Genomic DNA, 17,803 nt, shown 5'->3' with positions numbered 1-17,803 from the left:
TATATATATATATATATATATATATATCTGAGTTGAGCTATGATACTTTTACAAGTATCACCATCATGGTGCTATTAGGTTTTAAGCCATTGGATCTACTTTTTGATTATTAATAGCCCTTGGATTAAACACTATTCCACATACCACCACCTACCACCATCATCTCAACCTCACATCTCTCCATCCAAGGACTAAAAACACACAAGTATTACCCCCATAATACTTTTACAAGTATTCTAGCCCTACTCTATATATATATATATATATATAAAAGGCTGATCTCTGTTACCTTTCTCTAGATTAACTCTGAGAAGCCTAGAGTGGCAAGAGGTTTTATTTTGGTCTCATAAGGCGCAAGGGAGCTGTTTGTTCTTAAAAAAATCAAACTATTCAGTTTGGCTCATAGAACAGAAACAAGGAACCAAGGAAACGAAAATAGCTGTTTTACAAAGACAAAATTAGAAAAAGAATTGTTTAAAGAAGTATACGTAATGAGGCTTCATCGAGTTCTCGCATGTTCTGAACCTCTTTCCAGTTACTGTTTTCGTCTTACGATAACTGCATACATTTTTTTACTCTTCACTTCATCGCGAGCGACGAGCAGGAAATTATCAGCGAGATTTGATGATCGCTGCCTCATAGAACTCCGAAGAAGGGATTAGCTATCGCAGAATTAAGCTCAGATCCCGCGATGTTGAGGACCGAAATGTCCACCTTGTCCCTGGGAAGAAACAAGAACTCGTCGCCTTCGAGCTTCTCAAATCCGCAAATCTCGAGAAACTCTATCCCGCCACGTAGGTTTCCTACTCTTTCCTGTTAAAATAAATAATTAAGGGGAAAAAAAAGGGGTGATGATTCACTTATCAAATTGATCGAAGTTGAGAAGTAAAAACCGGCGAGTAACCAAATAGAGTGGCGATATAACCTGAAATGAAGGATTAGTGAGCCTGATCTTTCTGAATTTTTCTTCGTCAGGACTTCTCGCGACGTTTCCAACGTACGTAAGAAGTGTTTGAAATGCTCTCTTTACTTTGGCATCCTCATCCTATCAACACAGGTATTTTCAGAGAAAAAAAAAAGGGGGAAAAAAACTCAATTTTAGCAGATTTATAATTAGCTGAACAAACAGGACAGAGGGGTTGCGAAAATTTAGGCCATTAGATAAGAGTAATAATAGCTCAAATTATATATATATATATATATATATATATATATATATATATATATATATATATTAACAGCTCCATAGTCCCAAATATGTTTCATAATAATAACTAAAAAATGAAAAAAAAAAAAAATCCTTTTGAGCCTACCTTGTGATGTTGCTTAAGAGAGCGTAAGCAGTCCCTCATCCGCTCCGCCTTTGTAGCGGGCTTAATAGGTAATGAGCTCTGCAAAATGTAAAGCACATATGCCAATCAAAAGCGCAACTTCGCTCTAAAGGCGTTAAGTCAATCAAGTACCAGTTTGGCCTGCATACAGCTTCTATAGAAGTGTCATTAGAATACATCTGTTAGAAGAAGCACTATTTCATTAATACAATCTCAATAGCTTCGTGCATTAGCACATGCAGAAGCTTCAAGTTGGAGTTTTCTCTTTTGGGATCCAAAAGCTCATTTTAGGTTTCTCCCAAAGCAAAAACTCTAAAGAGTTCATAATACTAGTTTCTTCAAGCTTCTCTTTACCGGTTCAGAGAAGCTATTCCAAAAGCCAACGCCAAACACCTCAATATGGTGAGTTTTTTCAATGCGATTACGATATTATATTTGACTTTTACCTTTTTCTCTTCCACAGGAGGTGCGCTAGGCTTGGCAGCTCCTGGATCTTCAGGTGGCAATCCAAGTTTCCGCCTCCTTTCTGCCTGCAATAAATATTTCAATCAGTATAAACAGTGCAAAAGTTAAAATGGACATGTAAGCAAAAAATTCTTATGCTTTTGTAGTTCAAATTCTAGTGATATAAATAACGCAAAAAGATTTTCATTATAGATATCATAACATTTGGCCTACATTTAGCGCAGTTTTGGATCCTCTGCCGATATTTTGAGGGATATGTTACTTGCACAGCTAGGTGTCTGCCTAAACCCCCCATCCAGATGGGCGGTTCTTGTTGTCAAAGTTAAAAATAAAAAAAAAGAACTGGTGTACATTTTCCAGACTTCCAGAATCATACTACCTACCTCTAATGCTCAAGTACAAGTTATGAGCAAGATTGAAGTGTTTAGATTGCGTATGACCTAAAACCTATTAAAAAAAAATCAACGAGAAGACAAATCCATTTGCAAATAAACTAAAATAGGATGTTTCACACTATATTCGGAGCACTGACAAGTGATAAAGTGATATTTCAGCAATGAAAGAACAAAGCGAAGACATTGAATACCTTATCCTCTTCTAATTTCTGACGGATTTTCTCTCTTGCTCTTTTCTCCTCCTCTTTCTCGGCTTTTCTGAGTGCCAACAACCTGTATCAATGCCATAAAGTATCAAATACAAACACGAAAGACGAGTTCTATGCCAGAATTTGGAAAATTCCATACTAAAAGTCAAAAAACGATATACGCAAGAAAACAGTTAGACAAGAACTAACCGTTTTCTTTCATTATCCTCTTCAATTCTCTTGGCTTCAAGAAGTTCTTTGCCTATACGTATCCTCTCCTAAATCATAAGTAAAACAATTCTCACAATATAAGGATCAAAACTAGCTAAAAATCGTTATTTTTTATCAAAATGAGAATTTTATTTTAAAATTCTTGCAACAAACTATCATTTTCCTGATAAANTCATAAGTAAAACAATTCTCACAATATAAGGATCAAAACTAGCTAAAAATCGTTATTGTTTATCAAAATGAGAATTTTATTTTAAAATTCTTGCAACAAACTATCATTTTCCTGATAAAAGTGATGTTTTATGTAATTTTTTAAAATGAGAATATTACGCTGACCTAAGGTTGTTTCAGGTACAAATACTAGGTTTTACAGCATACAAGTACTTTAAGTTTAAAACTAAATAACCTGAGCAAGAAGCACATTGTGAAGATTGTAAGCTAAATGATTTAAATAATTTAATAAGAGACAACCCATGGAACAAGGTAAGAGAGAAGCTCACTTTGAAAAGACTATGACCTAATTGATTATATGTATCCATGATGAATTATACACTTAAAACAGTACGGTACGAACCATTTTAGCCCAATTGACCATGATATTGAGGCGATATTTGAGACACATAAGTAACAAAAATCAGAAATATTGATTGGTGATACCTTCTCTCTTTCTCTCTCCATTCTTTTTTCTTCTTCTTCTTTCTTCTTTCGAGCACGTTCCCTGCAAGAATGAAGAGCATTGAGCTCAACGTAACCGTTATATAATAAAGTGTCCCATCCCAGCTAATCAAGGATGTCTGTCTTAATAAGTAAAAGAAAATTGTACATGGATTATGGAAATGAAATGATGGCCTTCATGAAGACATGGTAAAAATGTAAAAGACAACCAATTTTTTTTTTAAAAAAAATGATAAATAAAGTCACAATGTAAATGTATACTTGACTTAACAAAAATGTTAGTTTCGAGAAAAAGGAACAAATAGGGCCGGTTCGGGTCCCCCCTTCCCTTCATATTTATTGTACGGCAAAAGGGAGAAAAGAGGCGCACAATGCATTCGAGGAGAATGGGATTAATTTGAGGTAAAATGGTTTTGCACAGAAGTATATGGATAAGCATTGAAATTTCTTAGGATAAGTACGCTTAATTTCACTCACTCTCTCTCTTTTCCCACACAAAGAATAGTCTGGCAACTTAATATTTTGAAGAGAAACTTCAGAAGAAAGATAAATTGCTAAACACAAACACAACAGCACGTGATAATAAAAGACATTTATTATTAAGGTGGAGATTAACGAACTAACAAAATAAATTTTATGTCTACATTTATCCCTCAATGACGGAACTCATTTTAAATGTTAAGAGCATTTAACAGTATGAGAAACAAGATGCTAAAAAAACAAACCGTAGCTCTTGTGCTTTCAACTTCATTTCCTCCGGAGTTAAAGAGGGCTTGTTAGCCTCAGCTTTAGTTTCAGCGGGCACCTGAAAGTGATTAAGGCATGACGAAATCAGAATAGCAAACACATAGACCGCATAAAGAATGGTTGACTTTGTTACATAAAATTCAATACAAATCAACAATGTGAGCATATAGCTTTTGTGAAAATAGGTCCCACAGGAAACAAACAAGACAAACTATTCTTAAATGAATAAATTTTGTATCCTTGTTTAACAGCTGGTAGAAGGAAATAGGAAGGTTGGGGGAAATAGCTGCAGGGCACTTATTTTCTACGAAGCTATAACACTAATTTTGTTCGAAAGTTCCTCCAATGAAGTTTTAAAAGATAAAGATGTTCCCTTTGATGATTGGCTTTAGCCAAGAAAGACAGTCGGTTGTTTAACCTCATTAATCATGCCCCTATATTCATCATCTAACTTATATTTGTTGAAATTTTTTTTAAAAAATGATGTAGCGAAAGGTAAAGAATATTCTAACAAAAAATGAGCATTCATCTAGGTGGTGTCCAAGTGACTACCTAGTCCAAGTTGTATGTAAACTGATTTCATTTAGATGCCAAATTGGCTAGCACCTAAACAATTTGGCCATAAAAGCACCTAGAAGCACAAGGTATCTCTGACAACCTTAATAAAAGATCTTTACTAGAATATGGTCTGTCGCCAAAACCTAGAGGTGAAGAAAATATCATGATAAAACATATACAAAGCAGACGAAGATAAAAGCATTACAAAAATATGGAGTTCAATCCACAAAATCCTGTTAGAACATAAGATTAGAAGGAAGCAGAAGAAAAGAATTACAATGAAATAACTTAAAAGTTAAATACCGCATACAAGTAACAACGAAAAAGGGTTCATGCAGCAATGACCAAGCGAAAGAAGGTTAAAAAAACACCATACCAGGGGCATTTCATCTATATCAGGATCATCCTCATGTTCTGCAATCCAATTGATCGCGCCTTCGATACTGCTATTACCTAAGTAATGAAAGCTCTATAATTATTCAAACGCATCAACAGATTCTTATTGTCAAAAGAAAACACAATAATAGGGATAAAAGGCATGTCGCCAGCCCATTGACCACCCAATGTGACTGTCCAATGTTACTCAAACTCAAAGCAACACAGTCACATCGTGTTGGTTTGCTCAAGAAAACACTCTGGTATCACAGATAAGACTTTAAACACAAGCATATTACACAACAAGGCTAATGAAAATTGTGGATACCAAAGATTTCAGAAACTAATAGTGCGACCAACGACGTGAGATCAGGAAGGGCAAGTTGTATAACTTGTGAGCATGGTTCAGGATATGAAGAAAAGCACTTTTAAATTTAAGATTACAACCGTCATGGATTCATCGATTGGAAGCTTCATAGTCAAGTTATTTTTGGATCTTAACTGAATCAAAGGAGCTAAGACCTAGCTTGATGAAGTGTCGAAGCCTCTATAACCAAAACAAGAAACACTAATTCTCTCTTCCTTTATAGGTAGCAGATACATCAATATGATTCCATTTGATGTCATAGTAAAGTGGCTAAGCACCACCTATTTAATTTTCAAAGAAACAAAGGATACAACTGTAAAAATAATATTTCTAATCAAAAAGCTTACCAGAAAAGTGAAGCGCTCTTGTTGCACGAGCTGTAGGAAATCCCATTGACTCAAGTTCCTCGAGCATAGATTTATTAACTTCTGGGACAACCATCTCTAGAAAACCAAGAAAAATCAAAAACACCATAAGGTAACTAGAACAAAATAAAAATATTATCATATAATTACAAGGAAAGGCACTAACAAATGCTTCTAAGTTCTAATATGAAGAAAGCAATGATAAGAGAAAGGTTTGATTACTACAAAAGAATATATTAGTAGCATATGAGACTTCAATTTCATGATTGCCTCCTCAGCATTGATTTTACTTGCTTAGTTACCATTTGTAAGTATGAACCTTTGAAAGCTTCCATTTGCAATGCACGCATGTCTCCAGCTTCACATGCTCATGAGTAGATTGTGCTTGACCAGTGCTGTCACTTATCAGTAGATTTATCAAGTTGTCCAGATCACGCAAGAGGTCTCAACACACCCATGTTTTAGTGATCCTCTTGGCAACAAAACTCATCCAACACACAATAGAATCACCTGTTCTACCAACTTTGTAATTGGTTATTACTTTTATTGTTCAAAGCCTCAAGTAACTTATGTATGACTCAAAATTAAGTTGGAGACCAGAGACCTCAGCCTTAACCTCTGGCAACAGAAAGAGCCTATTATGTCCCTAATTTAGATAATTTTTGAGTAAGTAGTGCATGCCCTAGCCAAGCCAAGAAAGCAGAATGGTAGCAGCCGCAATAGCTAATAGTCATACTTTCATCAGCTTAAAATTGCATTTTATGAAAAGCTCATCTCAATTTTTCTGGTCCTTTCATGAGGATTCAATAACCGAGCAGGCGAGCAGATTCGAGCCCTTGCCACATGACGAACAAAGTCCAAATTCTCTCAAGAAGGTTTTACAAGCTCAGGACAAGCACTCCACATTACATTGTGGTATGTTACACTTGGTGCAGCTCTCAATGTATAAAGAAAAAAAAAATGATTCTACAACAAGCTAATGGAGCCTGAAAACAAAAACACATTGAGGACATAAGGCCAAAAGACATGGAATTTTTGGCGATAGAGATGATGAAGCCCAGAAGGTTCTTTCCTAATTATTTTGACTTAGTTCAGTAGTAAAGGTAAATGTGATAACTTGATCATCCTGATCATTTGAAAGATTTGTCCTTCTTAAGAAATTAATCAGCAGAAAGATAACTTGACCATCCTAAACCCAAAATTAAACAATTCACCTTCAGATTGGCCACCCTCGGAGGGCGCCGCTGCCGCACCCTCCTCCGCTGCCACCACCACATCATCCTTGGGCTTCGCCGCCGCCTCTAATTCGATGGGCTTCGCCGCCTCCAAAGTCTTATCGACGAAATCCGCATGACCCGTCCTCTTCGTATGCAGATCCACCTCCTTCAAAAGAATCAAATTCCCCCACAAGATACCAGCCCCGTATCAAAAAAATAAAAATAAAAATAAAAATAAAGAACCAACCCCAAAGGCAATGCTAAAGAATCAAAACCCACACCCCTAAAGAAACCAACCCCAAATCAAACAAAATCACTACCAAAATGCTCAAAATTTGGAAATACAAATAGGATCTAACTCCTTCAAAAGAATCAAAACTCCTCCCAAAGCAACAGCAAATCAAGCAAAATCACTTCCACAATGCTCAAAACTTAAACAAACCGTAATCGGATCCACCTACTTCAGTGGAATCAAAACTCCCCACAAGCAAATCAAACAAAATCACCTCTTATATGCTCAAAATTCAAACAAACCCTAATCGCAGATAAACCATTCTCAAATCAAAACAAAACCCTAATCGAATCGGAGCAAAGAGGAGAGGGGTGAGCAACCGAATCGTACGGTTTGGGATCGGCAGGGCTTGGAGCAGGTGGTGCAGATGAGGTTGAGGACGGCCTCGGCGGACTCGGAGAAGTTGGCGTGGGAGGTTAGCTCCGCGTGCTCCTGCGCCTCCTCCACGCTCTTCAGGTGCGCTCCGCAGTCGCCGCAGCGTAGGGAGAGCCCCCCCGCCATGGATTAGGGCAACAAAGAAGCTCAGAGAGAGAGAGAGAGAGAGAGAGAGAGAGAGAGAGGGTAGTGGAGAAGAAGAAGAAGAAGAAGAGACGAGAGAGAAATGGAGAAGGTAAAAATTGTACAGAGGCCCCTGAACGAAGAGTTAATTTTATACACACCCCCTGAATTTAGCAAAAACTCTCCAAAAGTGTTCAAACTATCAAAAATATTTCTTAAATTTATAAAAATTATCAAACTACTCATAATCTTCAATATTTGGGCTTTTTTTTTGCATTAAAACCCCCTTTAAAAAAAATTATTTGAAAACTAATATTACCAAAATTATAAATAAAGAAATGACTCTATATAACATATAAGCCACAGGCTAGATATGAAAAATAATATTTAATTAACAAAAACATGTTAATTCATTTGCCATTTCTAGTTAAATAATATAATGTATTTTAAATAACGCGATATAAGGTCCCTTCCTATTCACTTTTGTAAACGCGAAATACGAATCACTGTATTTATTTTAAATTTTTAAAATCACCATGCTCACTTATATATATAAAATATATGATCATATCTGAATTAATAATTTTGGTAGGAGGATACAAAATAAAAAGTTTTTTGAAAGGACTAAATACAAAAAAATATTACTATTTTGTTTAAAAATATGGCTAAATATTCATGTTGTTCGCTCTAGCTGGCTATAATGCTATTCCAGCTACGTGTAACCAAATAAATTTCTTTTTAACGCCTTTTCTTTCTTTGTTCTTTGCTGATTATCTTTACTTGAGGAAGGAGTATTATTTAGGATGCTTTTCAATGGTGTTGCAGAAACCAAATAACAATTAACCAGAGGCCTTACTTATTTTTCTTCAGTTTATTTTTTTTCCTTGAAAATTAGTTCAACCCACAACGGTCATCAGTGAGGAAGCCGTGCTGTGTCCGCTGTATAACCCTAACTTAGCTGAAATTCATCTTATATTTTCGATTAATGGTTGGCTCTATCAACCGCCGTATAATCCCGACTCAATCAAAACTCATCTCATATTTTCGATTGATAATTGACTCGGATATCAACAATAACACCCTACTTCACTTCTTAGAGAATCATCCATTCTAGAACTACTCTAACGCTAACATTCTTAACCCTCTTAACTTTTTGTATCTAACCACAACGCAAAATACTGTAAACGAGTTAAAAAGTCTAACCCTATTATATCTTATACATAAGACTATTTCAAATCTTAGGGGTGTCATATTTTCACTCCTCACCTGAACAAGCCATTTGAAGTTTTGAACAGGCAACTCCAACTGTAAAGAGATACAATAAAGGAACAAGAAAACATCAAAAGCACTTTATTATGCTATTAATCCTATATCATTATTTCCAAAAGCACTCCAACAACAACACTCTGTACAGGATCTGATACAAACAACTCACAAAAGAGGAGACAGATGAAATTGGCACAGAAGGGTCATGAAGGCAGGGCAGGGCAGACACTGTAGCTCAGAAACTTTTCCCACACTAATTTTACAGTTGCCTCAAGCATCTCTCCCACAGGGGTCTCTTCCAAATTGCCTTCCTGCAGAAGTTAAAAACAGAAAAAAAGTAAAAAAAATATGTTGTGAAAATAAGTTGGGAATCATTAGAACTTACCGAACATGTAAAGAGCTTGTTTAATAAATATAACACTGCTAGAAGGAAGAATAAACAGGATGGGAACTTGGACAAGAAATATACCACAAAATGGTTCTAGTAAAGGAATAAAAGAGAGGAGTTGCTACTTAAAATGATGAGGAATACTCCAAATTAAACAGGATGGAAAAGCTTCACTTTCTTTATTCTATATATTTCTTTCTAAAAGCTCAAATCATGGCGAGGGAAATGCAGATTTCTTAAATTTTACAAAAGAGTAATGCTATGGCTTCCTCGAATAAGAAATGAAGTTGGTGGAAGACCATAACATTAGCTCTTTTTTTTTTCTTTTCTTTTTTTTTTCCCCTTGTTCTTCGTCAACCATCAAGAAGAAAGGCACTCACTCTTAATAATTCAGAGATCGCAGACAGCTTCAGAGTAACTTCATTGGCCACTTCCCCAGTTGAAGTCTTATGGTCGAATCGGTCAGCGTGTCTCAACTTAAGCCTCATTGTCTTTGATCTATAAGCTTTGTATCTCGTAAGCCAGACTCCAACTACGCTGAATCTTTCAGCAACGGACTCCTTCCCAAAAGGCCATCGAAGCCCCCCTTTAACCTCTGAATCGATAATTGCAGACGAAATTAGTTGATTTATGCCGTTCTCAACCTCGTCCTGGAGCAAATGCATTTGAATATATAAATATTAAAACACAACAAAAGCAGTACATTTCAGAATGTGTGATGCTTCTATGTCAAAATGTTTTTCCAAATGTTAATGGTGAGTCAGCATTGTCCATGTGACAGCTAGTGATTTATTTAGTATTTGAGTTGAAATTCTAGCAAGTGCGTAGTGCGAAATTTGAAAAGCTACTCATCAACAAGATTTCGGGGGACCTTTTGAGTTAGGCATTGAGGAAATAAGGCAACTTACATCCAAATTTTTCAAGAGCTTTTTGGTAACCAGAATCAGTCTCAAGTCGAGATCCTTATGCAGACAAGATATATCTACCACCATGTGCCGCACTTGGTTTAGTTCAATCTACAGAAAAAATGAAAACAAAGAAACTAAAATAAAATAAAGACAACGAAGGAGAAGGGGGGAAAAAATGAATGAGTAGCTAGAACTTCTCATACGGTTGAAGACTACAATACTTAAAATGAGTTTAGAAAAACAAAAGGAACAAGAAACACAGATACATCGAGAAAATTCGTTATACCAGATACAAAAGGCAACGAGTAGGTACTTTATTAAGTGATAGTCAGAATGTTGTGCTCTAACATGATTACACAGGAACATAATAGTAAAATTTATGCGAGAGTATTTTCTCTATGCAATTTAAATATTCTTAGACATTTTATTCCTGGAGTAATTGAAGAAAAAGGTTAGTTACCAACAAATCAGAAAGTATTTCAACACCACATTTTGTCCATCGAGGCAACTGATCTTAATATAATATCATCAAGATTACCATAAGGTCACAAGGAATAACAAATTAACAAAACTATAGATAATAGTTAGAGTATTACAAGCTTCTAGCTTATCAAAATGTCCTAATATAGGGAAATAATATAACAGAATATTAAAAGTAAAGCACTTGTACAAAATATTGCTTAGCAGATGGAACATTACACTTACCTTATAAAGTTCAAGTCCACCATCCTTTCGCACAGTACATTTGCATGATATCGTTGAATCAGGTTGATGCTTGTCAAATACCTGATATTGAAGAAGATAACAAGCCGATAGTTCATGAATAAGCAAGTGAAAATGGCATTTGTCTTAGAAACCTAGGAAAAATGCAGTTGATTAATCAGTAAGAATATAAGATGTTACAGAACAATGTATACTGAGTAGCACCTTCACATGGTAGTGCTCCCTCTCTGACTCAAAGTCAAAGCCAATACTCTTTACAATTAACTGCTCGACGTTCTTCATAAACTCATTAGGTACATTTGTGTAAAATGATTTATGGACTCGATTCTTAAAACCTTCTTCAGCTACTGCAGCTTTCCGGATGGAGTTTAGGCATGTTGAAGGGTCCCTAATTACCAGAAAAGCACATGATACATCAATACCAACCGAATTGGTCATTAAATATCACACCTACACACAACATGACATTCATCATTTTTCTATATGACTCATCCTAGTGACAAAACAAATTGCTTAAAACTTGGCTCTTTTTTTTTTTTTTTTTTTCCTTAATGTACTTAGTCTGGTTTTTAATTTTCAAAAGCATTTCTAACCAGCTAAAGATGCAGCACAATTTTAAAACAGAAAAGCACAAGAACACCTTCGAATATAGGTTACTACAGTCTAAGCTACCTTTTAACTACAAGGTTTTTCTGATTAACGCTTGTTAAATTAAATTCTGATTTTCTTGATTCGAGAACTTCTATCTAACCGGATTTGCCATGAAGAATTATCAACAATCTCGACATATGTTGCTACATAATCATTGTTTATGGACCACACTAATTTCCCATATAATGATATAAATGAAAAACACAAATAAAAGTAAGGTTTCTTTAAACTTTCGCCATGTGGGATCAAAATATCACCAGAATCATAGTTTGAGGACCAATGTATAATTTATCCGAAGTATTTTTATTAGTACATATGCAATGCTTCCTGCGACGTTTGTGCTCGAGACATTTTACAGACCTAAGACATGGAGTAATTAAATAGGAGGAAAATACATTGCTTATGTAGCAGGACTCAAACACATGATCTTCAATTCTCTGTCTCACGTCTGAGTTCAAGACATTTTATATGCTTAAGACGTGAAATAATTAAATGGTAGAAAATTAAATAAAGCAAGCAAGCTGGTGAGACTCAAAATCAAAAACTGCAACTATAATATCGTGCTAAATAATATAAAATAATAATTTTTTCCCCAAAAAAATTAAAGAAAAAAAAAATACAAAGACTCTCTAAACTTTAGCTCTTTTATTAACAGGCTCCTGAACTCTCAATTTTGGCAATTAGATTCCTTAAACATTATAAAATAATTCAATAGACCCCTCTCTTTAATTGAAGTTATTGATTATGCAATCATTTTTTGTCGTACATATTACATATAGTTTTATATAGTTTCACATATAGGTTACTATGATCTAGCTACCACAACTAAAAGTTTTTTCTGATTAAAGCTTATTGAATTCCAAGTTTCTTGATTCGAGCACACAGCAATCTCGACATATGTTGCTACACAATCAGTGTTTATGAACCACACTAATTTCCCATATAAATGAAAAGCACAAATCAAAATAAGGTTTCTTTAAACTTTCGCCATGTGGGCAATTTGTTATATATGCTTTGGACACAAAGATTTTTCCCAAAACGTGTACGATTTTCGGATATCAATAGTCTCATATGATAGCCTCTTAGTAGTAATTTAGTAATTTACATTTTACAATGGCTAAATCTCTACTTACTCTCCATCAAAGTTCTCTCTCCTTAATTCTCTATAAACATAAGATACTGGTTTCTTATCATGAACAACAATGAATGAGCATATTATAATAAGAAGGAATCAAATCATACCCATGAAAGAGAACTTTACCAACCCTAGCCACAAACGACAACTTCGCGTTCCCATCCCCAGCATCCAACTCCTCCCTCGCACTCCGCGCGGACGCCACAAGGTTCTGCTCCACCCTCCGCGCTATCCCCACCCACGGCCTCTCCTCCTCCTCCTCCTTCCCACCATCGTCCGCCGTGGCGGCGACGACGAGAGGCTTCGCGCCGCTCCTCCGCTCGACGATCTCGCAAGGGAAGGGACTCGGGAACACCGCCGCCGCCGACGCCGACGCCGCCGACGATTCCGGCGAGCCACCAGCGGGAGACGCAGTGGGCGGCGTAGACGATCTTGCCACCGCCATGCTGAAAGGAGGAGGAGGAGGAGGAGAGGTCGCCGCGGCGGCGGCCGTGGAGGTGGGGGGAGGCTAGGGTTAGGGATTGCTTGAAGCGGGGGGGGAGGGAGGCAGGGGAGGGGGGCGGCGTCTCGGCGTCCTTGGAGTGGCGTTTGTGGGGCGGGATGTATGCCATGGGAGAGGAGGTGGGCGGAGCACGCACGAAGAAACCCTAACCCTAACCCTAACCCTAACCCTAGGAGAGGTTTTGGATAGTGAGAGAAGGTGGAGGAGTACGACGACGACGAAGATGGCGGGGAAGGTGAAATAAGAAGAGCAAAAAGAGAAGAGTGATAAATTTATATATAGAGCTTCTTTTTGCACATAACCCCTCCTAAATGTTTTTTCACACATAGCTCCTCAAAAAAAATATAATTGCAGAGATGTCCCTCTTCCACGCTAATCAGTAGAGGGTAAGCTGTGATATATAAGTTGAACACAAAAGTTTAAAAAAGAATTGTTATTGTGACTTAATAAAAAAAAAAAAACGAGAATTCAATTACGATGCTGTGGAATTGAACATGGTATATGAATTACGATATTTCTTTTAAAATTTTTAGTTGATCCTCTCTGTCTAGCGTGGCGCTTGCGGGAACAGAAAAAAAGAGTCGTTCCGGCGAGTGCAATGCTAAATACCCCAAAACATGAGGTATAAATCTTGTACCCTCTTGAGATAATTTAACAGAGCGTTTGGTCCCTCAAAAAAGTATAAAAAATTATTTTTTGAAAAGAAAAATTTTATGAACCATAGTTGAAAACATTATATAATCCTTTTTTTAAAAAAATTATTTTTTTAAAAAAAGGCTAAATTATAGAAAATTTTTATGTTAATATCCGTTTTTTTACTTTTCTCATTATCATTCAAAAACTTACACTTTATTTTTTAAAAAATAAAAAATATTCACAGGGAGTATGCTGTGATGAAATAACCAAATTACTTCTCATCTTCTTCAGGGTGGGCGTGGACGGAGAGGTGGACGAGGGTGAGGGTGAGACGGCACAGGCCAGCAAGAGCGTGTGCGTGGGCATGAACAGAAAGATGGGCGAGAACGAGGCGGCGCGGCGGAGGATGAAAAAAGAGGACGGTTTCAGGGATATTTTGGATATTAAAAAATAGAATATAAACGGAATCCTAACGGAACACTAACGGTAAGAATCAAAGTGAACATTTTTTATTTTTTAAAAGGACAAAGTGTATTATTTTCGATTGACAGAGAAAAAAAGTAAAAAAAGGGATATTGACAGGGGCTTTTCTGTAATTTAGCTTAAAAAAATAGTACTTAACTATTATTTAAATATAAAAATAATAAAACTGTATAATGTTATTATTTAAATTCATAAATGGTACAATTATAGACCTTTGTTGTTTGAATAATAAAGATGCGTCTCATCGCACCCAATAAAGCACATATTCGGTTCAAATCATCAAATGTCACATTGCCAAATGCTCAAATACCCACCAACCATTGAAAATTACAAAACAATCCTTTCTCTCCAAAATCTTAAATTTTTTTTTTTCAAAAACTTAAATTATCATAGAGCATTGATTGAGAACTATTACGCTAAAGTCCCCGTTTGGTTCTTAAATTATGAGACATGTGATACTTTAATATTCAAAGTTTAATTTATTATAGTTTTTGACTCGAACTTTCAGAATGATTACAATCAAGTTTTATAATTCAATTTAGTTAATTAAATATTGATATATCATTAATATAAAAGTGATGTAATAGTATTATAATTGATAATACGCTGATAATTAAGATGACATATTATTTTTGCATCAGTGATGCATCAATATTTGGTCAGCTAAATTAAATTTTGAGTCATAATTGTAACAGTTCTGAAAGTTTGAGTCAAAAATTATGGCAAATTAATATTTGAGGACCACAGTATCACCCGCCTGATAGTTTGAGGACCAACATGTAATTTATCCAAATTATTTTTATTATTACATATTCAACACTTCTCGCGTCGCTTAAACTCGAGGCATTTACATACCTAAGATATGGAATAATTAAATAGGAGAAAATAAATAGAGTGAAGTATGTAGGAGGACTCGAACGTAGGATGTGCAGTACTTTCTCTCACGTCTAAGCTCGAGATTTTTTATAGAATTAATATGAAATAATTAAATGTCAGAAAATTAAATAAAGCAAGGAGGCTGATGAGGCTCAAAATCAAAAACTTCAATTCTGATATCATGTTAAATAATATAAAATAATAATAATTAAAAAAAAACTAAAGAAAAAAAAATATACGGAGTTAATAGTTGTTTTTGAACTTAAATGAACAGTTAAAAATAAAATTTTTATTAAAAATAATAATAAAAAACTTAAATTTCAAATCGGTGGTATTTATCTTGTTCTGGATAGTAAGTAAAATTTTTTGTTAAAATTCTATCTAATTTGGATTGTTCAACACTGTTGAACTTACAAACGTGTCACATCAACCATTAAAATAGTTATTTTTAGATTCTTTGATCACTTAATAAATAATATTGAAAAATTATAAATTTTAATTTTTAAATAGTTCTAATAGTGTATACCATGCTTAACAGAATTGATCATCGAATCGCATGTTCCATTATCGAAAATAATTTACAAGTATAGAGGCCTTGGCGCTTTTGAAAGCACAAGACGCGTACTCTATGCCACTTATTGTTGGAAAATTAATGGCCAAATCAAGAAGAAAAACATGCACATAATCTATGGGGACAGTAAAGTTAATTTTCTTTATACAAATCAATGCCAAAATTATTGCCCTTAAGCGATTAAAAGAAATATTCGATATGAAATACTGATCATCGAGCGAAAACAAGATCTAGAAGGCTCTGATACCATTGTTGAAAAATTAATGGCCAAATCAAGATGAAAAGTTACATAAATTTTTACGTACTTTTTTTGGTGTTGAATTAACGTTGTAATTACCAAAGTCTGATATCGTCTTGTTTTATAAACTTCTTGATCCGCCTAAAATCTGTCTCGATCTCATGTTAATTCGTCTTTAGAATTGTTCTTTCTTGTCGCAATTCGGCTACTAAAGTCGATCGCAGCATACCGTCCAAATCTGTAGGGTTTCTGATGGTGCCTTGGAGTAAACCCAAGAGAGAGAGAATTTCGGTGGAGAGATTATTCTTTTTTTTTATATATTATTTATGATCAATCCCTCATATATTTATAGACCATATGAAAGACGTTAATGCTAATTCTTTTCTAATTGAATCCCACACGAATAAAGATTTAAACAGATTAGAATTTACCTTTAGTATTTATTTCTTATTATACGTGGACTAAAAATATTTTAGATAAATTTTAATATGGAGGAATCCTAACACTTTCCATTTTGTGTTTATTTTTCTTAGCCTAGAGGGCTACTAAAGTTCTAAGCACATGGTCTAATTTTCCTTTATGTGAATTATTATTTGTTGTGTTGCTTTTGTGGGGTGAAAAAGCATGGAAAAGTATAAAAAGCAAACACAATTGTGATAAAAGCATGGAGTGGTGCTGCTTTTAAAAGGGGATTGCTTTTAGAGTAAGTTTTGCTCCTCCCACAAAGTAATCATTAATCAGAGAGTTTGAGAAATTTTTATTTTTATGTGGGAATTGATATTGGTTAAAGTTGACATAATATATTATATATCTCATCATTATTTGATTTTTTTTTTTTACTTTGACAATATTAATTTTTAGTTTTACATGGGTCTTTAGTTAAAGGGGCAATTCTTAGCATAGATAATTAATTAAAAAAATTTTCAGTTTATGGTCAATCAAACAATCAAAATAAAAAATTATTTTTGTAAAAATAACTTTTTTCACTTTGGCCAAACATGCTCATAATAAAAGTTTGCTGGGCTTTTTTTTTAGGGGGTTGACTCATTTTTTATGAATCTCTTTTTTATTATTATTTACTGTACAATTTATTTAAATAAATAAATATTATAAAATTAAATTTTAATTTTATATTATATATTTTAAATTATATAGAAAGATTATGTATAGAAAATTACAGAATTTAAATTTTTATAATGAAATTTAAAACTACAGTTCATAAAATTTACTTTTACACCATATTCACAGAACATTTCTCCCCCACCATTTATCTTCAATTCAGTGTATTGGTATTTGGTACATCAAATATACTAAATTTTTTTTAAAAAAATTGATATTATAAAATTAAAACATAATCTTATAAGAGGCGATCTACGCTATATTAAAAGTATATATATAAAAATAGCTAGGGCTACTATACTCTTATGAGCATAGTCCCCTTTGTACTCATAAGTTTTCAATCATTGGACGAAAAGATGTGCGGTTAGGATGATAGTGGTTCCTGATTAGATTAAAAGTAGTCTCCTAGGGTTGAGTGGATGATTGGATAAATAGTATGATCTAACGGATGAAAATGATCAAAGAAGTAGATTTAACAATAAAAAACTTGTAAGTACAAAAATAACTATATTCATAAGAGTATAGTAGCCGAACCCATATAAAAACTTGTAAGAGTTTAAAATTTTATAATAGTATTTTAAAAATTTGACGTGTAAAATATAT

At 34.5% G+C, this 17,803-nt stretch overlaps 2 protein-coding genes across 4 annotated transcripts; both read right to left on the bottom strand.

The window, feature by feature from the left end:
* Positions 348-7,780, bottom strand: LOC109726648 (UBX domain-containing protein 1). 2 transcript variants are annotated; one of them, XM_020256388.1, is made up of 12 exons: positions 7,537-7,780; positions 6,912-7,080; positions 5,680-5,775; positions 4,967-5,043; positions 4,011-4,090; positions 3,268-3,328; positions 2,590-2,657; positions 2,383-2,464; positions 1,778-1,861; positions 1,314-1,391; positions 926-1,045; positions 348-813 (listed from the first exon to the last, which is right to left on the bottom strand). In XM_020256388.1, exons 1-12 carry the CDS (start codon positions 7,705-7,707, stop codon positions 637-639), a joined length of 1,263 nt encoding a protein of 420 aa, XP_020111977.1. In that variant the 5' UTR covers positions 7,708-7,780; the 3' UTR covers positions 348-636. The 2 variants fall into 2 exon arrangements, with proteins under 2 accessions (XP_020111977.1, XP_020111978.1); XM_020256389.1 differs by lacking the exons at positions 6,912-7,080; positions 7,537-7,780 and adding an exon at positions 6,000-6,869.
* LOC109726120 lies at positions 8,934-13,531 on the bottom strand. 2 transcript variants are annotated; one of them, XM_020255556.1, is made up of 6 exons: positions 12,883-13,530; positions 11,194-11,377; positions 10,972-11,052; positions 10,267-10,374; positions 9,739-10,008; positions 9,005-9,281 (listed from the first exon to the last, which is right to left on the bottom strand). In XM_020255556.1, exons 1-6 carry the CDS (start codon positions 13,218-13,220, stop codon positions 9,174-9,176), a joined length of 1,089 nt encoding a protein of 362 aa, XP_020111145.1. In that variant the 5' UTR covers positions 13,221-13,530; the 3' UTR covers positions 9,005-9,173. The 2 variants fall into 2 exon arrangements, with proteins under 2 accessions (XP_020111146.1, XP_020111145.1); XM_020255557.1 differs by lacking the exon at positions 10,267-10,374 and having other exon boundaries at positions 8,934-9,281; positions 12,883-13,531.

Source organism: Ananas comosus, linkage group 21, assembly GCF_001540865.1.
Source record: "Ananas comosus cultivar F153 linkage group 21, ASM154086v1, whole genome shotgun sequence".
NCBI lineage: Eukaryota > Viridiplantae > Streptophyta > Magnoliopsida > Poales > Bromeliaceae > Ananas > Ananas comosus.
This window is presented reverse-complemented; position numbering and strand designations above follow the sequence as displayed.

Coding starts and splice junctions, on each gene's coding strand:
- LOC109726648 (XM_020256388.1), bottom strand. CDS start 7,707: ATGGCGGGGGGGCTCTCCCTACGCTGCGGCGACTGCGGAGCGCACCTG. Junction 5,044..5,679: donor AAGAGCGCTTCACTTTTCTG/GTAAGCTTTTTG, acceptor TTCATTACTTAG/GTAATAGCAGTATCGAAGGC. Junction 4,091..4,966: donor ATATAGATGAAATGCCCCTG/GTATGGTGTTTT, acceptor AATCACTTTCAG/GTGCCCGCTGAAACTAAAGC.
- LOC109726120 (XM_020255556.1), bottom strand. CDS start 13,220: ATGGCGGTGGCAAGATCGTCTACGCCGCCCACTGCGTCTCCCGCTGGT. Junction 10,375..10,971: donor GTGGACTTGAACTTTATAAG/GTAAGTGTAATG, acceptor TTTTTTCTGTAG/ATTGAACTAAACCAAGTGCG. Junction 10,009..10,266: donor AGCTCTTGAAAAATTTGGAT/GTAAGTTGCCTT, acceptor CATTTGCTCCAG/GACGAGGTTGAGAACGGCAT.